The sequence below is a fragment of the Trichechus manatus genome, unplaced genomic scaffold (genome assembly GCF_000243295.1).
Source record: "Trichechus manatus latirostris isolate Lorelei unplaced genomic scaffold, TriManLat1.0 scaffold00016, whole genome shotgun sequence".
Classification (NCBI taxonomy): Eukaryota; Metazoa; Chordata; class Mammalia; order Sirenia; family Trichechidae; genus Trichechus; species Trichechus manatus.
Window position 1 is genome coordinate 9,335,280 of NW_004443952.1, and position 23,699 is coordinate 9,358,978.

General features: G+C 35.6%; 1 protein-coding gene across 8 annotated transcripts in view; it reads left to right on the forward strand.

Moving 5' to 3' along the window:
- PTBP3 (polypyrimidine tract binding protein 3) overlaps positions 1-23,699 on the forward strand; it is an 89,558-nt gene that overhangs the window by 38,051 nt on the left and 27,808 nt on the right. For 5 of the 8 annotated variants that reach the window (XM_023727383.1, XM_023727380.1, XM_023727381.1 and 2 more), the window contains 3 exons: positions 5,180-5,349; positions 10,275-10,421; positions 16,551-16,715. In XM_023727383.1, the coding sequence (XP_023583151.1) occupies positions 10,287-10,421; positions 16,551-16,715 (300 nt within the window). In that variant the 5' untranslated portion in view covers positions 5,180-5,349; positions 10,275-10,286. The remainder of the gene's footprint in view (positions 1-5,179; positions 5,350-10,274; positions 10,422-16,550; positions 16,716-23,699) is intronic. The other 3 variants (XM_023727384.1, XM_004372161.2, XM_023727382.1) reach the window with 1 other exon arrangement.

Consider the following 23,699-nt stretch of genomic DNA (forward strand, 5'->3'; position numbering starts at 1 on the left):
TTGTACAGGTTGTGTTAGTTTCCCCTGTATTGTGTACTGTCTCACCCTTCACCCAAGATACCACTTGTCTATTGCCTATTTAGTATTTCCCCCCCCACCCTTCCCATCCCTGGTAACCAACAAGAATTGTTATATTTTGCGTGTGAACTTTTTCATGGGTTTTTACAATAGAGGTTCTATGTTGTATTTTATTTTACTGGTGGACATTTGAATTATTTACACTTTATGAATAATGTTGTTATGAATTTTTTTAACTTAAAATTTGTTAGTTTTTTTAAAAAATTATTTTGTTGTTTAAGATATGCACAGTTGAACAGTTTCTACGCGTACAATTCAGTGACATTGATTACATTCTTCGAGTTGTGCAGCCATTCTCACCCTCTTTCTGAGTTGTTCCTCCCCTGTTAACATATACTCACTGCCCCCTAAGGTTCCTGTCTAATCTTTTGAGTTGCTGTTGTCCCTTTGATCCCATATTGATAGTTCTGGAAAGAGCATAATGCTCAAGGCAGACATTTTTTAGTAGTTCAGCTAAACTGTTGTTTGGTTTTAAGAAGACTTTAGGTGATATTTTTGGTTTAAACTTTGAATATTCTTAACATGCCTTTTGGTGGACAAATGTATGCATTTCTCTTGAGTATATATCTACAAGTGAAATTGTTGTATTTTAAGGATCTTGAGTAGATTCTACTAGTTTTGTACCATTTTACACTGTCACCAGGAGTGCAATGTGAATTCTGTTATCCGACAACTTCACCAATACTTGGTATTATGACTTTTTAATTTTGGTTATTCTGGTAGATATATATAGGTGGCTCATTGTGACTTTCATTTTCATTTGCTTAAAAAGTAAAGAAATTGTGCATATTTTCATGTGTTTATTGGGTTTTAGAGCTCTGGTGGCACAGTGCTTAAGAGCTCGGCTACTAACCAAAAGGTCAGCAGTTCATATCCACCAGCTACCCCTTGGAAACACTATGGGGCAGTTCTCTTTTGTCCTATGGGGTCGCTATAAATTGGAATTGATTCAACAGCAATGAGTTTTTTTTTTTTTTTAATTGGGTATTTGGATATGTATTTTTATAAAGTCCTTATTCAAGTCTTTTGCCCATTTTTCTATTGAGTTTTCTGCCTATTATTTGTAGTAATTCTTTTATATTCTGGATATGAGTTCTTTGTCATATATATATTGCAGATATCCTCTAACACTTGATAGCTTGCTAACCAGTTGCCTTTGAGTCAGTTCCGATTCATGACCAACCTGTGTGTTTCAGAATAGATTGCCAGGCCTTTCTTCCAAGGAGTCTCTGGGTGGACTTGAACTCCAGTCTTTGGTTATCAGCTGAGTATGTTAACTGTTAACACCACTCGGGGATTCCATGGCTTGCTAGTTTTATACTTAATGTTTTTGTTTTTTTTTTAATAAACAGAAGTTCTTATTTTTAACGCAGTCTATTTTATCAGTGTTTCCCCTTTATGGCTAGAACTTTTTGCATCTTGTTAAAAATGTACTGCAGTGGAAAACAAGCAGTTCCTCAAAAAATTAAGTGTAGGATTACCATGTGACCCTGCAATTCCTCTCTTAGGTATATATCAAAAAGAATTAAAAGCAGGGACTCAAACAGATACTTGTATACCAGTATTCATTGCAGCATTATTCACAATAGCCAAAAGGTGGAAACAATAGAATGGATAAACAAAATGTGGTACATACATAAAATAGGATATTACTCTGCCATAGAGATAAATGAAGTTCTGGTAACATGCTATGACATGGATGAGCCTTGAAAACATCATCTTGAGTGCAATAAGTCAGACACAAAAGGACAAATACATTGTATGATTCCACTTATATGAAATATTTAGGCAAACGCATAGAGACAAAAGCTTATTAGTGTCTACCAGGGCTGGGGGCAGGAAGGCAGTTATTGCTTATGGGGTACTGAGTTTTTGTTTGGAGTGATGAAAAACTTTTAGAAATAGATAGTGGTGATCTCTTTCAACATTACGATGTAATTAATGTTACTGAATTACACGCTAAAAAATGGTTAAAATGGCAAATTTTGTTATTTATATTTTGCCACAATAAAATTAAAAAACATACTGTAATCTTTTGCTAACTAATGTTTAAAATATTTTTTTTAGAAATTTTGAAGTCCTAAATTTTGAAACCATTACATATTATCATTAATAAAATTTTCCTATGAAGTTGAATATTGAAGAAATCAAATCTCATTTCTTTCATAACTAAACAAAGATTATGTGGATTAATACTTGTAAGCAGGAAATCATTGCTGGCAAACTGAATAATTAGCATTGCATATATACTTCTTCGAAAGTACGTATCAAATTGCAGAAACTGTCTCTTTAGTTCAGTGAAAGACTAAGTTGTTCGTAAGCTGGGTACTTCCCTCCTTACCGTTCATAACTGATGAGGGGTTACCTAAAGCATGGTAATGTACTTAATATATAAACAAATGTAGGAATATTTATTTTGCTTTTCTCGTGTTGCTTAATTTAAGACTGTATATTGAGTTCCCATTTTAAAGGCTGAATATTGTTGAAAAGAAAACGTTTTCATGGCATAATTATTTTATGTCGCTTGTTCTGTTACTTAGTCTCAGCCTCTCCTCTTTCCTAATCTTCAAAATTTTGTCTTTTCCCAGACTATAAATATTCTTAATTATCCCTCATCTTAAAAAGAAAATAAATTATCGTTGATGCTTTTATCTTCCTCTGGCTATCACTGTATATTACTGCTTTCATTTATTTTCAAGATTGTCTACGTTCTGTTTTTATGTTACACCTCTCATTTACTCTGTAACTTTGTGGTTTCTGCTTGCTCCATTGGCTAATCTCCCCTAACAGCTTCCTCCTGAGTCTGTGTGAGACCATTCCTTCCATTTCTTAAAAATTTTAGTCAGTAGTTATTTTTGCTGAGTAGTAGTTGGTACTTTTCTGTACCAAAATACTTATAAACTGCCTAAATACTGTTTAGCTTTGCAAATGCCTAGTTTTTTTTTAAATGATGTTTTGAAATCTCATCTATCAAATCAAACTTTAATTGCCTCTTTTTTTTTTTAACAGAAAATTGCTAGTTAGAATTAAGTTTATCTGCAACTATCAGTGGCTAAAACAATATAGAAGTTTATTTCTGTCACATTCAGCAAGTTCTGAAGTAGTCAGTACTCTCTGGTACATGATACCTGTTTCCGGGTTTAGCAAATGGTCCTGCATGGTTGCTGGAGATCCCAGGCAACAAGGAGGAAAAGGGGAAGAGAAAAGAACATACCTCCCTTACTGGAAAGACACTTCTGGAAAAAAACAACACACACCATTTTTGCTTGTACTTAGTCACACAGCCCCTCCTAGCTGCGAGGAGGCTAAGCATGTAGCCTTTTTTTTCTGGGCAGTCATATGCTCAGCTAAAAATTGGTGGAGCTAGGAAGAAAAGATGTTGGAGCAAAATTTTCAGTCTCTGCCACAGATACTGAATGCTGGCTATGATTGCATAATAAGCACTAGTCTGTCTGATCAGTTTGGCTTCAAGTTTATCAGTGGCTAAAACAAATTCATTTGAGTACTCTGCACTTGATAGCAGATAATGCATTGCAATTGCTTTGAATAAAACTGAATGGAGAAATGTATATACTAATTAATCTGTAAACTTGATAAATAATTTTTAAATTGGTTAAATAACACCTTAAATTAGCTCTGAGAAGTAATAAGTTTAAAGAAAATTCACATGAAGTATTGATGTTCAACCATGTAAATTATGTAATTGAAATTCTGTAATCTGTAATTTAGAAAAGTGTTTAGACTTCTGCTTCTAACCATAATGGAGTAACTGAGACCAGACTTAACCTTCCCACAGTATATAAGGCAAAAAATATAAGGCAGTTGTTTTTTGGATGGTGGACAAGAGGTGGGGCTGAAATATTATCTCAGAGAAAAGGGAAACAATGAGGTATGAGCCCTATAATCACCCTGGCTTCCTTTCCATACTGTGGGGTAAGGAGGGACAACCTTTACACCTGAGGTACAATTTAGTAGACACCAGAGGAGACATACCTTACCAGTATGGCTAAACTAGCTCTAGCATAAAGGCTACTCTAAACCTACCCTAACAAAGTTTAAAACAACCCTCAAAAAAATGAAGCTAACCTGCAAGTCACTTAACTCATTTTCAGAAAAAAGTTTGACACTTTAAAGAAATAAAACACGTTTGAGTGTTCCCAGTGTTGAACATATAATAAAAAATTGCCAAGCCTAGAGGAACCACAAAAATGTATTCAGTCTTCCATGGTGCTATTTTGGGAGGAAAAACATTTCTGAATATATATGTGCATAAACTTGAGTATTCATTCCAGCCCTGTTGATGCTGGTTATTATATACATTAAAACAATAGGAGTTAAATAAAATTTAGCTATGTGCTGGAATGATGAATTTTTTTTTATTTTATAAGGTGGTTCTCAAACTCCAGAGTGCATCAGAATCACTCAGAGGGATCGTTAAAACCCAAATTGCTGGGTCCTACCCTCAAGAGTTTTTATTTTTAGTTTATTAGGTCTGGAGTGGGGCATAAGTTTGCCTTTCTAACACAGTGATGCTTATGCTGAGAACTACTGTTATGTAGTTAGGGATAAGATTATCCAGTTTAGCTTCTGAAACTACTTTAAAAATAGATTAATAAAGAATATAACTTCTAGGAAATAAACTTAATTTTCATAAACATATAGCTCAAATCCAGATCTCCTTGGGATATGAGAAATATAAAATTTCTATCAGTCTTTTCTAAAATTTATTGTTTTAATTATATACTTATCAATAGAAAATTAGAAAACTATCCTCAAAAATACATCGAAGACATTATAAATACTATTCTCTATTTGCAACAAAAAGTTTATTTAGAGACATTTAGAATAATATAATTCATTTACCCTAATACTTTTCCTTGAAGTGAAAAAACTTCAATTTTTAAAAATTTTAATACTGGCAATGAAAAACCTATTCATTGACAGGTTGATACTTTTTTTCCCCCACCCCCTACCCCAAGCCCCACAGTTCCCTGAATTCCAAAACCTAAAACTCTTACAGGATCAAATGTGACAGTATGGTTAATGTAGTATGTAACCCAAATTAGTTTCAATAATTTTTTTAAAAAATCTTGTTTTTTAGCTAATGGGAATGACAACAAGAAATTTAAAGGAGATAGACCTCCCTGTTCGCCTTCCCGTGTTCTCCATCTTCGCAAAATTCCAAATGATGTCACCGAAGCAGAGGTCATATCATTAGGTCTACCATTTGGCAGAGTAACTAATCTTTTGATTTTGAAAGGAAAAAGCCAGGTATGTAATATTTAAAGATTGACACAGGGTGATTATCTCTGGGTGTTAGTGTTACAGATGATTTTTATTTTCTTGAACTTTTCTGTATTTTCCAGATTTCATTCTATGAACATAAAGTAGAATTTTTTTTTATATGGCAGGAAGCCATAAAAATGTTGGGAAAAAACAAAAACCAGGATTATCTCTTATCTATTGACCTGTACTCTTTCTTTTCCTTGACAAAAAAACTTTATTCTCCTTATGGAATAATTTATGAAAATACCCTATAAATATTAGAAGACCCTGATAGAGAAAGAAGAGATAAATTATACCTCATTTGGCAAGTTAAAAAACAGATAAGTTTTCCAAAATCTAGATAAAGATATATAATGCATTTTAGTTGTAGAATTAGTATGTAACCAACTAGTCACCAGTTACCGTTGAGTTGATTCTGACTTACGAGGATTCCAGGTGTTTTAGAATAGAATGGCAACTGCACTTCATTAGAGTTTTCATGGCTGTGACCTTTAGAGCAGATTACCAGACATTTCTTCCACGGTACCTCTGGGTGGGTTCGAACTGCCAGCCTTTCAGTCAGTAGCCCAGTGCTTAACTGCGCCACCAAGGGACTTCTAATAGGTTTTTCTTGAGATAAGATAGGAAACTTTCTCTTGATCATGACAAAAATACAATATTTGTCCTGTTGATATTGAATAATCATACGCATTCGTGTTGCCGTTCAGACCCCACTGGGTTCAATTCTTTGGGTTTTTTTTTCCCCCTAGTTTTGGGTTGTCCTGAAAATCTTTTACACAGAACGTTGCTCAAAAGAAGAAAGCAACAAATCTGAGCCCTAGACATTTTATGGTACATTGTAATATGTCACTATGCTTCTTCTACTTCATTTAAATAAGTTTAAGAAACACATTAAAATCTATTTACAGGTAAATAGATTTATAAGTGTTGGGCATGAAAGAGATTGGATGATGATGTCTAATTCAGTTCCCTATTTCTGGTAAACTACTTGATTAATATTTTCATTTAATTCAGATGAGGTTACTGAGACCCAGAAAAGTGAAATAGCATACCTTAGTTAGCCCTGTTGTGTTTATAGATTTATCTTACATCTGTTGGAGATAGTGCATACCTGCCACTTGTTATTAGATGCCATCAAGTTGATTTTGACTCATACAAGCCCATGTGACAGAGTAGAACTGTCCCAAAAGGGTGTTCTTGGCTATAATCTTTACAGATGTAGATCACCAGGTCTTTTCTCCCGGAGAGCCACTTGGTGAGCTTGAACCTCTTACGTTTTGATTAGCAGCCAAACGCTTAACCTTTGCACCACCAGGGCTCCTTAGACCTTTATATTAACACTGTTAACACTATTGAGAATAGCATGGTTTGCATGATTTGGCTTGAAAAGAGCCTACAGGGCCATCTGTAGCTAATGACTAATTGTCAGTGAGGGACAGCAGGTAATGTCATAGTTCCTTAGGGCCTACTCATGGTTCCGGGTTTATACTTATCTGTAATGCTAAGTGGAATTGTTATGTTAATTGTCTTTTGATCATAAAGATGTTCAAAAAACATCCTTTAGTAATATACTCCTGCAAGAGATTCTGATGTAAAGAAACTACACAGGACTTCACTGGAACCACTTGTTGGCATTATCTTTTTCCAGGCTACTTGGAAGATGGAATATTGGGGGCTGAGTGGGAGTTATTTTCACCAGCCTTCATGTGGGTAGTCACTTTTGGTTGTCTCTCCACCCCATGTTACGAGAATTGAACCCTTTGACAGGATAGAACTGGGAGATGTCACAGACAGTGCTTCATTTTCACCTCTTATCCAGCCCTTCGGAAAAGTTCCTTTACCAGACTTCATGTGGAAAATTTTATTTTAACATATAAACTTTTAGGTTCTACATGCACATTTGCAGGTAGAACTTCCTATGACAAGAACCATGCATTCCAAAGACATTGTTTGGCTTTTCCTTTATGTGACCAATGGTAGAAATTGAGTCAGTTCTGAACATTGAGCAAGGAGTTAGAATGATGCTCTCTTCCCATATAGTGAATATTATTAATATTTATGAATTCTTTGTTGAAAAGAGGATTAAAACCCAGATATTTAGAATATATTGCCTTAGCTGATTTTTGGTTGTTGTTATTTGTTGTTTTTACTTTGATCGTTTCTATTTTCTTGTCTTACAAAAATTAGAAAAAGTGTACACTTGCTGCAGTTGGATAGTGGCTTTGAAGTGAGTCATATGGACATTTATACCTTTTAATAGTATAAATGACTTGAAATTTCCCTTTAATAGTGGAATTCTATTTATTTATTTATGGAATTTTATTTGTTTATTGTGGGTTTTTTTTTTGTTCATTCATTTATTGGTGATACTTGATTTGCTGTTTAGCTCACATCACTACTTCATAGACTATTGCTATTTCAATTGATGCATTTAATTGGTTCAGTTGTCATATTTGATTGATGCAGCTAAGCATCATATCTAATGTTTGGCAAGTTATAGTCCTTTACTGGACTTCACGTGGAAACATTTAACAAATAAGATGATGATGTCATTAGTTGCAGGTGAGTCGATTCTGACTCATGGCGACCCAATGTATGCAGGGTAGAACTGCTCCATAGGGTTTTCAAGGCTGTGACCTGCAGATGGACAGGCCTTGCTTCCGAATTGCCTCTGGTTGGGTTTGAACCGCCAGCCTTTCAGTTAGTAGTCCAGCGTTTAACCATTTGTGCCACCCAGGGAATCCACAGATAAGCAGAAAAAAAAAAAGTTTGGTTTATAGATAGATAGTTGCCATTTTCTGTGTTCAGTAACTTTTATTGTTAATAAATGCATATTCTATAAACTATAAATGTTTTAAACGTAATTTGAAGTGATTGCTATATGCTTGTTAATTAAATGCTCATTATCTTGTAGTGAAAAATAATTGGATTCTCTAACTAGAATTGTATTGATGAGTGTCTTTTTTTTTTTTGGTGGTAAATGTAATAAGGAACCCTGGTGGCGTAGTGGTTAAGAGCTCGGCTACTAACCAAAAGGTCAGCAGTTTGAATCCACCAACTGCTCCTTGGAAACCCTGTGGGGCAGTTCTACTCTGTCTTGTATGGTCGCTATGAGTCGGAATTGACTCGACGACATAGGGTTTGATTTTGGTTTTTGATATAATAAAACATTTGTCATTTCAACATTTTTTACATGTACAGTTAAGTGACATTAGTTATGTTCATCATGTTGTACAACCATCACCACTATACATTTCCAAATTTTTCCATCACTCCTGATAGAAGCTCAGGTCCTGTTTGGGCTTTTTTTTTTTTTTTAAGTTTCTGCACTTTAAAATTTGAGATGTTCTTGCAGATAGTTTTGAGGACTCAGAATTGTTAGTGTACGTCTGTATTTTAACTAACCATTAAGATGGGTGGGGGGGGACCTGCCACCTTAAAGCTCCATAAATGTCCTGTTCCTGCCACAGAAGTTACAGGAGTCTTGAAAACTAGAAGAAACCATATACTGAATAAGACTTCAATACCAGAGGGCTTCTTTTGTCTCAGCTCTTACTATGTTTATCTTTCTATGTTAGTATTTGATTTTAGTGCAGTGATTACAGATATCCAAAAAAATCACTTGAGTGACTCAAATCAATGTTGATTTAACATAGGAAGTTCTCCTGTTTCCATAATTTGAACAAGCGAGCCTTTGCACCTTTATCTAAAAAAAGTATTTTGTATATGGAGGATGAGAAGCTATTTTATTTTACTAGTACCTCCAAATTATATGTGAAATGTGGTATATATGTGCACATCTTTTTTTTAAAGAAAGAGCCTCAATACGTGCATAAAATTTGAAAATGAAACTAAACTCTAGAAAAACTGCAAAAGCCATGCGAGTAGTCTGTAATTAGGAGTGGGGTGGACAATATGATGAAGAGATGCTGACAAGAAGATTTTCTTCACAGTGTTTTTTGGGGGTGGAGATAGAGAGGGATGGGATGGGAGAGCTATCGGTAGTTTAAGATAATGCTGTTTGCCATTGCTGCATGCATGATTCCCCACCATTTTAGACTGGAACTCCTAATGCCTCTATAAGGAATGCTTAAGAACAGAATTCTCATGTTGGGAAGCCTTTTAAGAATTACAAGTATTTCACATGCTCCTTGAAAAAATTAAAAGTATAGATTATTTAAAGCAAAAAGCGAAGTTCCCCAGATCACACTCTTTTCTGGTAAAAGTTTAGTGTGATGCTAGTTATTTCTGGTACGATTAAATAGATCATTCAATTTTTTTTTCTTCAGTGAAAGTTGTGTTCTCCCATACTTGGACAACCAGAAACCAACACTCTGATAGGAGGAGAATCATCGTATGGTGGAAAGGATAGTGGTTTAATATTCAGGAACCTGGTTAAAGTGGACCTTGGTCATTAACACGCTGTGCCTTAGTTTTGTCATCTAAAAATTGAAGGGCTGACTAATATCTTTAAAGCACCTTGTAGTTCTACCGTGAGATGATTTTTAAAGTAAGATGAAGTGCGCTTTAGGTAGTCTGGGATTTTTCAGAAAAGAGCTGTTAAATACCAGCCTCTGAAAGTGTCCATTTGAAGTGGTGATGCACACATTCAGTTTTGCCTTTTTAATTATTTCTAGATTTTAGAAGAAACAAAAAGAAAACCAAGAGGCACATAAAATCAGTTAACTTGCAATTTCCTAACCCCAAATCCTTCATTGTACCCACCTTTTCAGATATGTTTCCAGTTAACATTCATGATACACTTTGAAGCAAAGGTTTGTTAACCCCCTTGGGTACCATAATATTTCTGTTGAGAATGAATGAGTTAGAGCAAGCTAGAATGACAAAATAGTTGTTAACTATGTTTCAAAAAGATGAGCATTCACATTATCTTCTTATGTTTACCGCAGGCTTTCTTAGAAATGGCTTCTGAGGAAGCTGCTGTTACTATGGTGAATTATTACACGCCTGTTACTCCTCACCTCCGAAGCCAGCCTGTTTATATTCAGTATTCCAATCATAGAGAACTTAAGACTGACAATCTACCTAATCAAGCTGTAAGTATTAAAGGCGTTTTTAAAAATAGGTATAAGAACATAACTTAAAAATTATCTTTTCTATGCTTTTCAGAGAAAAAAATCATGTTATTTTCTTCATCTTAGGATACTTTATTAGTAAGGATTGCGTATACAGATTCTTTCCCCACGGTTTAAGAATAAGAAAACTGACATTTAGCAACCTAATTGAAGTTACTGTGTTAGAAATGACTGGTACTTTTTTTTCCTCCTTGAAACTTGTGTTTTCCTTTAAAATCATAAAATCTCAAATCTAAAAGGAACTTTGGAAGTCATTCATTTCAGTCCCTTCTTTTTACAGAAGATATAACAGGTATTGAGAAGCTGAGTGGCATGCTTATATTGTAATGAAACTGAACTTCAGATGTTAAGAAGAATTTTTACAGAATTCAGTAAATGGTTTTTGACTCGTCAAGATGAATGTGAAATATCAACCTTTCTTACCTCATGTTCCTGTTTTTATTTTGATGTAGTTCATGTTAAATCTTTTGTGTCTCTCGAGGTTCATTTTTAGTTGTTACAGCATTACCAGTAATTTGAAGTTACTTAAGGGTAGAGAAAATTTATCCACTGAGCAAGTACATTTTAAGAAAGAAGTTTTTACTATATTAAGAGCATGTTTGGCCTGTGTATTATTGCTGTAGGCAAAGAACTCCTTCAGCTCTTTGATATTGTGTTGAAAGGCATTATAATGCAAGCTGCTGAGTTTAAATTATAGTTTTCCATATTGTTTAAAACAGCAACATTTCTTGCTTTAATGCTTAAATTGTTCTAAGAGATATTAAAGGCATACAGTAAATTATATACACTTAAATATATTAGATATTCTTATAGATTTTTTAAAAACAACTTTTTAAAATTAAAAATTACCTTATAGATTTTAAATAGAATACATGCCCATGGTAAAATATTCGAAAAATTCAGAAGAGTAAAAGGAGGGGGGAAATTCAATTACCCAGAGATAACTAATAACTGGTGCCAATATTTTGTTGTCTATACCTTCTGTATTCAGCTGTATTATTATCTATGTATCTAATATTACTCAAATGGAATCCTGATGTTTTAAAATATTTTTTTCTCTGTAGTATATCATGGATGTTATTTCATGATAGCAGATAGTTACTTCATATTCTTTTTAATGACTGCATAATATTTCCTTCTATAGGAGAGCCTTGATTTATCTAATTTCTTGTTGGTAGACATTGAGATACTTTCCAGTTTTATGATTTTACAAATAATACTACAATGATACCTTTATAATATACTTCTTAGCACACTTACTACATTATCTTATTAGGTTACATTTCTGGCAGTGGAATTGGCTGGCATAAAGTGTATACATATTTTACGTTTTTATACGTGATGCATGATTGCTTTCTGGAAAGATTATGTGTCAACTTAGGCTGCCACTGATAATGTATGAGCAAGCACTTTTCCTGTCTTATCGTTGTTAATATGATAGGTGAGAAATTATATCTTATTTACTGTTATTGGATCATTTATAAAGTTAAACAGTTTCTGATAGGTGTTTTAGCCATATGTTTCTTAGCAATATTGAGTAACTGTCTTTGTCCATTATATATTTCTTCCTGTTTCTTGTCTCAAACTTATTTATGATGATTTTTGCTAGTGCAGTTTTAAAAAATATTTTTGTAGTCAAGTCTCTTAAAATGGTATTATGGTTTTCAGCTTTGGTATCATCCTCAAAAAGGTCTGCCATACCAAGATTAAAGCAAACAAACAAAAATTAGTTATGTTTTCTTTTCATACTTTTATGTTTTGATTGTTTTTATTTTGATGTTTAGTGTTCTCTTAAGAATTTTCTGGGTATGGGGAGTGAGAATAGGGCTGCTTTTTGTTTTGTTTTTAAACACCAAGTGACCAGTTTCTTCTCTACTATTTATTGAATAACCCGTTTATTATCCACAGATGTAAAACTCATCCTTCATCATATTCTAATTTTACATACAATACACTATGCCTACTTACAACATGCATACATACACGTTTGGCATGCCTGCATGTTCTGCTTGCGCGTCTCCCTGATCTGCCATCATATGTATGCTGCTTACATGGTATGTGTTCCATGTCTAATCTGGATTAGCTTCCGGATTCCATTCTGTTCCATTCCTGTGTCAGTGTGTCCTGTAGCTTCAGATACAGTAGGGCAAGGCCCTTTTGTTGCTCTCTTTTCAGAAGTTCACTGGTTAATATTTCCTGTTTATTTCTCCAGATATACATTTATACTTAAGAATTATTTGATAACGCCTGTCCCCCCAAAAACCACAATTGAGATTGGGTTGATGTTATAGATTAATTTAGGGATAATTAACATATTTATATTGCTCTCTGATATTTTTGAGGAAGAAATTGTTTTGTTTGTTTTTCTCTATGCCTTTCAATAGTTTCCTTTTCCTTAAGTCCTGCAGTTTTCTCGTTATTAGTGTGATTCCTAAGTATGTTAGTAGAAGTCTTGAAGGGGGGGGGGGACTCTTAAAGATTAGATTATTCCAGATGGAAACAATGAGAAATCCCAGTTGCTTGGCAACCAAAGCCAGCCCAAATGACCTAGTTTATTCTTAGATAGCCGTGATTTTTTTCCCAGTACCCTTCCCATTTTGTTACTTTCGTGCAGTTTTTATGCATTGAAGTTTGATAAAATAAAATAATTTTTCTTTTATTCAAAGTCCTATCCATACCTGAAGTCAAAATTGAAGGTACCTGTTTGCATATGTAAAAGGTACCAGATGTCTTTTTATTCTGACGGCCGTCCAGAGTAGTAAATTGTTTCATTTTCTTTTGTTCTTGGGATAGTAAAACATCCTGAAACGTGCACATTACTTCTTTTCCAGCTTATGGATATACTTTCCAGAGGGTCAGGTGAATATCAAGTATTTTTGATTTAAACTAAAATTATAGCTACAAAGTTTAGATCATACTCTGAGGTACAGCATTTGAGTAATGGTTGTGTTAATAGTGGTTATTATTGTGTAAACTGTTTCCCATGACCTTGTGGTAGAAATTTATAAATCTACAAAGAGATGACCATGGAAGAATTTTTCTTCTAAAATTCATCAAACTAAACACTCAAGATCCGTTCTTTTTATTATATGTTAATTTCCATCTTGATTTTAGAAATGTTGTCTTCTTCACATTATCCATACATACTTAAATTTTAGATGAACATAATCTCTTTCCCCCACTCCAGTAAAATCTTTGTTAGTTTTCTAACCATACTACTGCTTTTATTTTCTCTGTGAATAGCTAACATAACCCATTCTAGAGTTTGTTCCCCATTTAAAAATTCTCTTATAATACAGGTTACTGCCTCATAATTTTTAGCATCAGATTTATATTCATATGAAGAAGACATTTCTCATTTTTTTTAACCTAAATGTTTTTGTCTAATTCAAAATTGAACGGACAGAGTTAATTTTAAAATAAATCTATCTTTTTTTCCTCAGGTGTTATTTTCTCAGATTTTTACTAAGTCAAAAACAGTTCTTGTATGCTGCGCAGAGAGCTTTGTACTCAATACTCTCTGAAGTACCATTGCAGAGTATATTGAAAACTCTAGAATTATTAGGATAACATATGCCACAGCTTCTCAAATTTCTCTACTATATTTTTTCTTATCCCAAAGAGAAAGGGGTAGGGGAAGAGAACAGTAATAATAACAACAAGAGCAACAACAATACTAGCAGCAGCACATACTTATAAAGAATTATTTAATAAAAAGTGTTGATATAATGAGTGATGGGATAATGAAATAAAAGAGGTCAGTGAGATTAAATTTACTTTTCATTGTGCATGCTTAGTTTTGATAAGATTTAATTATTTTATCCTAAGATGAATAGGAACAGTTATTATACTTAGAAGCTCACTATGATGTTGTTTCTTCCTAGACATTCTAGAGCTGTGATACCCAATATGGTAGCCACTAGTGACTGTATTTTCACAAATTTACGCACCCACATAAATATCACACCCATACATATAATGCGCATAGTGCACCTAGGAATGTAATGCACAAGGGAGTTGAATGGTTGGCAGAAAACTTGCAACATGCGTATTATTTGCGTAAAAATATAGTACATGTGGTCCCTGGATGGTGACTATTTAAATTAGTTGAAATAAAAAATTCAGTTCCTTAGTTGCACTAACCACTTTTCAGGTGCTCAGCAGTTACATGTGGGCAATGGCTATCACGTTAGATAGTGTAGATATCAAACGTTCCCGTTTTCTATTCCTCTAGTCTTCTATTGGACTGCATTTGATTCTTCCATGTCTCAACTTTCTGAATGTATAGAGTACAGTTATAATAACTGTTTTAGTGCCTTTGCTTATTCTAACCTCTCTGTCAAATCTGGTTTTTTTTTGATTGATTGACTCCCCCCTCCTCTCCAGTTATGGGCTGGAAGTAGAAGTCTGAAATCAGTTTTCAAACTTTGAAAGCGGTAGAACCGTTTTTATCAAATTGTCTCAATAATGTTTGTTACAGCAAAAGGATCCAGTTCACAAACACACGTTCCATTTAGTTGTCCTGTCTTTTTTTTGTCTCCTTTGGTCTGGAGCAGTTCCTCGAGTTTTCCTTGACTTTCATGACCATGACATTTTAAAAAATTAACATAGTGTATTTTCTAGAGTGTACCTTAATTTGGGTTTGTCTGATATTTCCTCATGATTAGATTCAGGATAACTCTGACAGGAGCATCTCAAAAGTAACGCTACATTCTCATTGCATCCTGTCGGGTGGCACCTAATTTCAGTTTGTTGCATTACTGATGATGTATTATTTGATCACTTTGCCCAGCTTCTCCACTGCAAAGTTATTAATTACAAAGGCAAGAACGGTAGTAGTTTGTGGGAAGGTACTTTGAGACAATATAAATATACTGTTCTGATCAACTTTCAGTTGCATCAGTATGGAGTCAGGGTTTCCTATTTTGATGGGTTATTATTTGTTACAATCATTATTTATTTTGTTGCTCAAATTGTTCCAGACTTGGCCAGTAGGAGCCCCTTCTAACAGGCTGCTATGTCCTTCTGATATGTCCCCATCGTTCTCTCAGCACTCTCTATCATTTTGGCAAAAAAAAAAAAAAGGTTCACACTGAACTTGCACTTTCCCTGCCCAAGCTCTGAAACCAAACATTTTTCCAAAGAATCCTTGTTTTTGTAGTGGAGAATAATACTTAGAAGCTTGTCCACCCACTCCAGATTGATCTCTTAATACTCTATGCTAAGCTGCCCTTTCATTGAATGACCTCCTTACCCACTCACGCTCTAACTCTCCATACCAGCTCACCCCCACCCCATAGACCTCTTTTTCATCCTGCTCGCACTGTCTTCCCCACACCAGGCCACCTATACCATGTGGACGCCCCTGACTTTTCTTGAGCTGATGCACCTGGCCAGGCCACCCTTCTTCTGGATGCCCTTCTCACTCTTCTAATGCTTTTCAGGCACTGATATGCAGCACTGGGTCACCTCACACATACATAACTTTCCTTACCTTATTTGGGCTTAGATTCCCCTTGCCAGACAGCCCTACCACATGGATGCTCTCCTTACCCTACCAGGCTCTGGTGTGCCATACCAGGGTGCCTACCCATGTGGATGGCCCTCCTTACCCCGCTCTGGGCCTCCGCAGCTCCTCTCCTTGCCTACATGTATGCCTATCTTACGCTATCCAAAGGCTTTAGAACTGAATTGTTCAGGAAGAGAAGGAAGAAGAAGAACATGAATGATTTTTAAATGGTCTTTAATGTTGCTTCGACATTGTCTTTTATTTTCCCACATTGTCTTTTAAAAATTAAGAGATGTTCTTTTTTTTTAGCAAAGAAAGTAGTATCTAGTTTTCTCTCCCTTTTTTTCCCCCCCATTTCTCTTCAAGTAAACTTAAGCAGCTTTCTTAAATATTGTGTCATTGTGATAACAGCACGGGTCATTTGACTCTTGACTGAGTACAAATTTAGAATCTGTGTGTACAGAGAAAGTAGAATTTATATTTTAATTATATCGCTTTCTATTGTTTTATATCACCTGATTTTTAGGATTCATATCATGCCTATATGTAATCAAAGATTCTCATTTTGCATTGTTCTATAGAGAGCCCAAGCTGCATTGCAGGCCATCAGTGCTGCCCAGCCGGGAAGCCTGGCCCTTTCTGGAGCTCCTACCAATGAAGGCACAGTCCTATCTGGGCAAAGTCCTGTGCTCCGAATAATTATTGAAAACCTCTTTTACCCTGTTACTCTGGAAGTTCTTCATCAGGTAAGGAAGAACAGTCTCATGAAAGCAAAGTCAAATGTAACCTCTGTAACTTTTTGTATTTTGTATCTAAGTATTCTACGTTGTTACCTTTGGTTTATGTATTTGTTTAATTAATAATTAATTCTAGTTTTATACAAGAAATGATATCAAGTAGAGAGAATTCTTTGACATTCTACTTTTCCTAACATGATTAATGGTGTGTAAGAATTCGATTTTTTAACAGCTAAGTAAGAAAATGAACAAAGCAGAGAATGCTAGGAAAATCCCTGGTAGTTGTTGTTCCTGAAGGTAAAAAATCACTATAAAGACAACTAATTTATTTCTGTTGACCCCTTCTTACATTTGAATAAGGCCTTGTCTCTTTTTATTTTAAAAACACTGAAAGGAAGGTAATGTAGTAAATCTTCATATGTAACTTAATATGTAACATGGAAGCACTGTGTTGCCAACATAGCCTTCATAGACTACCCATTAATATGTCTAAATTGTCTTGAAAAAAGGCATTCTACCAAATCATGGCAAGTAGTATATAGAAGTTAAGAATTGGAAGGTTACCTAGTTATGTAATTTTTCTTGGATAAAAGTGAGACTCAGGTGATAAATGTTGAATATTGATGAGAGTAATTGAAGAGCTGGTTAGTACTTATGTGTAGCCTAGCATTTTGCTTTATATGCTTGTTATGTTTTTAACTAATATTCCATATATAATATCCTTAAAAGATAAGGTACAAGTATTTGGTAATGTTAAATTTATAAATATTTGACATCTAGTCCAAAAACTTTAGTCAGTTTTTATCCCCTTTAGCTATAAATTGATTTCCATTTCATTATACCTGTCAACCCAGATATTAAAATACTAAAACACTAAAATACATTGCATGCTGATTTTCATATTTGTATCACGATATGTATTACACAACATGATACCAGGCCAGTCCAGACTCACTTAACAGTTTTTCATACCTATGGATTTGAAGAGCCATAGCAGTATGTGGACGTGTGTGTGTTTAAGAATTGAAATGCATCTTCTCCTGTTCTCACATTTTACAAATAAGGAAACTGAGGACTTAGAAGTTCAGTGACTTTCCTACAGTCATTGTACCAGTTGGTGACAGAGCCCAGACTAGAGCCCACATTCCCAGTGCATTTCTGTGCCATGCATGTAAATATTAAAATATACCATTTAGTAGGCCTACTGTGATAGTTTTCTGAGTACCATTTAAAAAAATACATGCATTTGTGAAGAATGTCGTAGGGAGGACTTTAACAGTAGTATCCATAGCCACTGTTGCTCTCCAGAAGGTTTCAGCAGTTGCTTAAGTGATTGGCTTCACTGTTCTGGTGGATTTTCTTCCCTTCTGCTCATCCCATAAAGTACCATTGAGCACTCTGTGATCCATCAGCAGTGTGTGTTTGTATTTGCCTACCATAATATTGTAGCTACATGTATACTGTTTTATAAAAGGTGTTTTCGTATCTGTAGCTCAACATTGCCTTCAGCCAGCAGTGAGCTTAGCCAGCGTGATGTGTTCCTGCCCTGTCATTCCATTTATCATTTCCCTGAGAGGAGTAACAAATCTTGGATTCTTTAGGTGAAGAGTAACTCTGAGAGTCTTCAGCAGGCACTCAGTGGTTCCGTTATAGCATTCCCTTGTTCAGCCTTTCCCATTGCTTTTGGAATAAAATTAAACTCCCTATTAAGGCGTCCATATGTAGACCTCTCCTCCATCTCTAACCTCATTTCCTAACACTCTTCAGCTTATTTAGCACCCTGGCCTTTCTGGCTGTCTCTCTCTCTCCCTCCTACCTCCCAGCTTATTTCTGTCCTTGATCCCTTTGTACCTTCTATTTCTTAGGCTTAGAACATTCTAGTCACATGACTGGCTCTACATCATTCGTTCTTTAGCTCAAATGCCACTTCCTCAGAGAGTCTTTTAATTACATTAACTAAGCCTCCTCCCTCTGGCACTCTGTCCCATTAGCTAATTAAGAGGTAGTACAGTATAATGATTAAGGATACATACAAGATCTGGAGCTGGTTTGAATGCTGGCTTTACCACTTACTACTTCTATAACCTTGGTCAGCTAACTGCCCCCTCTGTGTCTCATTTATAATGGGGATCAAGATGATAACTATCTTACACGTTCATTGTAAGGATCACATGAATTAATATTTTAAAGCATTTAGAACTGTGCTTGGTACATACGAAGTGCTCAAGAAATGTTAGCTCTAATTATGAGATGCTAATAGATTATAATGTAAGAAACCACTCTTTTTCAGTCTTGTGGATAAGATAGTCATTTAATAAGTAATTGCATAAAATGTGATGAATACTGTGATAGAGGAAATATACAGAAGTGTGGAATTGGTTGTACATGATTATTATATTTGTTACTGCAAAGTTGGCGTTAGCTAAACTGCTGTCTAACATCTGTAGAAGTTGGTGTTCTACCTTTAGCTCATAGGGAGGGGATTGAGAGTGACTGAGATAGAAGGGGTGCTATTTTAGATGAAGATAGGGAAAGTCCAGTATGATGACTTCAGCAGAGGCATGAAGGATGTGAGGGTATATGTTATGTGTATATGTGGAAGAATAATGAACCAATCAGAAAGAAGAGTAAGTGTAAAGTCCTTGAGATGGAGTGTGCTTAATGTGTTCAACTTTCAAAAATAAGGTTAGAGTAACTGGAGTGTAGTAAGCCATAAATTAAAAAAAAAAAAAAAATAGAGAAGAGATGAGGAGCCAGATGATGCAAAGCATTTATAATGTTTTATTTTGTGTATGATGGGAAAGTATTGGAGGATTTTGAGTAGAGGACAGAGATTTTATGATTTATGTTTTAACAGAATCTCTTGTTGCTGTGTTAAGAACAAATTGTAGGGATAAGAAGGGGCTCTTGTCATAGTCTAAATGTGAGATGGTGGTGGTCTGGGCAAGAAGGTGGAAATTAGAAGGGGTAATTATGGATATATTTTGGAGGATTTACTGATGAGTTTATTGGATATGGGTTGTGAGAGGAAGAGAGGAATCAAGAATGTCTCCCAGATTTTGGGTCTCAGCCGCTGGTAAATTGGCGCTATCCTATACTAAAATAGGAAAGACTGCGGGAGAAATAAATTTGGAGTGAGAGGTAGAAAATCAAGAGTTTGTTTTTGGACATGCTAAGTTTCAGATACCTGTTAGATATTCAAGTGGGAGATAATTGAGTAGGCAGTTGGGAAATAAGTCTGGATTCCAGGAAAGAAGTCCAGGCTGGAGATTTGGTAATCATGGCATATGGGTAGTGTTTAAAGACATTGGATTGGATGGCATCCATCACCTAGAGAGTATTTGTAGATAGAGAAGGGATTCATTGACCTTTCCTTTATGTAAACGCTCTACCTCAAGTACTAAAAGATTTCTTTATGTACTAAAGTAGTTCATAACATTATTCCCATATAATCTATTGCTTCTAAGTACTGGTATATATGGGGATATTTTATGAATGTTCAGTAGATGAATCTCTTCAGGACAGAGTATTGATTTTTTTGAATTGCAGAATAAAGATAGCTTCCTAAAACTGATTATTATGGTGTTAAGTAAAAGAATCAATACTAGTAATACTAAAATTCTGGTTCTTAAGTCTTACTGTTTAGTCTGCTAAACTGTTGTAAACAAGTTGTGGCCAATGTGCTTGCTATTAAAAAATATTCTAATATGAATGCACTTTTTACAGGTGAGTACCAGTGAACATTTTCAGTTTTGGGCAAGTTCTATCTTAATAAAAATCACCTTGAAGAATAACTTCGCCGAAATTTAATCTTTAGTATCTTTTTTAGTCCTACTTTACAGTCTGAGAAAATTAAAATACACAAGAGACATCTATGGTTGCATCTATGTGTTTGTCTATGTTTATGAAGTCAAAATAAATATGATTGGGAAATAGAGTCGAAGACTTTGTAATTAATAAAAATAAATCCATATAAAAGAGGCCCTGAATAGCCAAAGCAGTATTAAAGAAGAAGAAGAAAGTAGGAGGTCTCATGCTTCTCGATTTCAAAACATACTGTACAGTCACAGTAATCAAAACAGCCTGGTTCTGGTTCAGAGACAGACACATAGACCAGTAGAGTAGAATTGAGAACCCAGAAGTAAATCCATCCATCTCTGGGCAGCTAATTTTTGACAAGGGGTCAAAGTCCATTCAATGGAGAATAAACAGTCTCTTTAACAAATGGTGCTGGCAAAACTGGGTATCCATTTGCAGAAAAATGCAACAGGATCCATACATCACTCTATGCACAAAAACTAACTCAAAATGGATCAAAGACCTAAGTATTAAAGCTAAAACTATAAAGTACCTGAAAGATGGTATAGGGACAAAACCATGGGACCTAATTTTCTTTAGAGATAGATTATTAATAACAATTACAAACGCACGAACAACAGAAGACAGATAATTGGACCTCATAAAAATTAAATATTTATGTTCATCAAAAGACTTTACCAAAAGAGTAAAAAGAGAACCTACAGACTGGGAAGAAATCTTTGGGAACAACATACCTGATAAGGGTCTAATCTCTAACTTATTTTATAGCATGTTATAAATGGCACAATACTAAAATAGGAGACTAACATAGGAATTAATTGATGGTATAAGATAGTGGTGTTAAGAAATAATAGGAATGGAAGTGGAAGAGTCATATGGCTCAACTGTTTCACCCTGTGAATCAGCATCTACTTCTTGAGATTTTTGTAGAGAAACTAGAAGATGTGCAGCTAGAGGAAGTCTGTTGCTCTATTAATTAATCAGACTGGCACAGAGCATCTGTTGTATGTCAGGTACTGTTGTAAGTACTGGGAATTCAGCAGTGATCAAAACAGAGACGAATGTTTCTGCCGTTATGAAGAAAGACAGACAGTAAACAAATAAGCAACAAGTAACATAACATTTGGTGGTTAAAAAAAAAATGAATAAAAATAGAAGAGAGTAAAGGGTGAGAGTGAGCCAGAGTGCAAGTTGGGATGATGTGAGAGTGGTCAGAGAAGGCCTCTCTGAAGTGTCCTTGAGAAGGAAGGGGAATAAATAGAGGGGAAGGCTTCCTGACAGACCCCTGATTACCAATGCTCTTGTAATACTTGTTCCACTTTAGCACCAAAAAGCTAAAGTAGAACAAAAAAAAATCCATTGCCATTGAGATGATTCTGACTCATGAAGTAGAACTGCCGCATAGGGTTTCCAAGGAGCAGCTGGTGGATTTGAAGTGCTGACCTTTTGGTTAGCAGCTATAGCTCTTAACCACTGCGCCATCAGGGCAGATTATATTTTTCCCTCTTTCTCCACTACCTCCCCACTATCTGCAGGGTAAATTCCAAGCTCCTTGGTATAACATACAATCTCTCCCTGGCTTACCTCTCCAACCTCACTTCCTGATACTTACTTACATCACACTTATTTCACTCAGTATAATGTCTTCAAACTCCATCCATATTGTAACAGGTTTCAAGACTTCGTTTCTTCTACTGATGGAGTAGTGTTCCATTGTATGTGTGTCCCACGTTTTGTTTATCCATTCATCTCTTGATGGGCATTTAGGTTGTTTCCACTTTTTGGCTATTGTGAATAGTGCTGCGATGAACACTGGTGTACAAGTCTCTTTGAGTCTCTACTTTCAAGTCTTTTGCGTATATACCTAGGAGTGGAATGCTGGGTCATATAGTAGTTCTATTTTTATATTTTGAGGAACGACCACACTTGTCTGCAATGGCTGTACCGTTTTGCATTCCAACCAGTGGGAATGCAGACTGTGGGTTCCAGTTTCCCCACATCCTTGCTAACATTTGTTGTTTTCTGTTTATTTAATTGTAGCTGTCCTAGTGGAAGTGAAATGGTATCTCATTGTGATTTTGATTTGCATCTCTCTGATGGCTAATGACATCTTCTTATGTGTTTGGTGGCCATTTGAATGTCTTCTTTTGTGAAATGTATGCCAACAGTTTTAATAGAGAAAGTTTATTTTTATTTAAAAATGGCTCTATACATTATGTTGAGTGAAATAAGTCAATCGCAAAAAGACAAATACTGTATGAGACCTCTATTGTATAAACCCGTGAAAAAGTTCACACACAAAAAGTAACAGTCTTTGTTGGTTACCAGGGATGGGAGGGATGGGGGGGAATACTAAATAGGCAATAGATAAGTGGTATCTTGGGTGAAGGGTGAGACAGTATACAATACTGGGGAAACCAGCACAATTGTACAAGGAAGGGTCACGGAAGCTCCATGGACACATCCAAACTCCCTGAGGGACTGAATTGCTGGGTGGAGGGTTGTGGGGACCATGGTCTCTGGGAACATCTAGCTCAGTTGGCATAACACAGTTTATAAAGGCAATGTTCTACATTGTACCTTGGTGAGTAGTGTCTGGGGTCTTAAAAGCCTGTGAGCAGCTATCTAAGATACTCCACTGATCTCACCCCTTCGGGAGCAAGGGGGTGTGAACAGAACAGGATACAAGGGAAAAATTAGTCCAAAGGACTAATGGACCACAGCTACCAAGGCCTCCACCAGACTGAGTCCAGTACAGCTAGATGGTACCCGGCTACCACCACTGACTGCTCTGACCGGGGTCACAACAGAGGGTTCTGGACAGAGCTGGAGAAGGATGTAGAACAACATTCTAACTCACAAAAATAATACCAGATTTACTGGCCTAAAGGAGACTGGAGAAACCCCGAGAATAGCTCAGTGGTGAAGTCACTTCCGAGGTTCACCGTTCAGCCGGGGAGTGGACAGCCCCATAAAACCAAATGGGACTAATGAGGCACAGCAGTCCAGGGACAAGGACTAGAAGGTGAAAGAGGACAGGAAAGCTGGTGATAGGGAACCCAAGGTTGAGTAGGGATAGTGTCGATGTGTTGTGAGGTTGGTAACCATTGTCCTAGGGCAACGTGTGTACTAACTGTTTAATGAGAAACTATTTTGTTCTGTAAGCCTTCATCT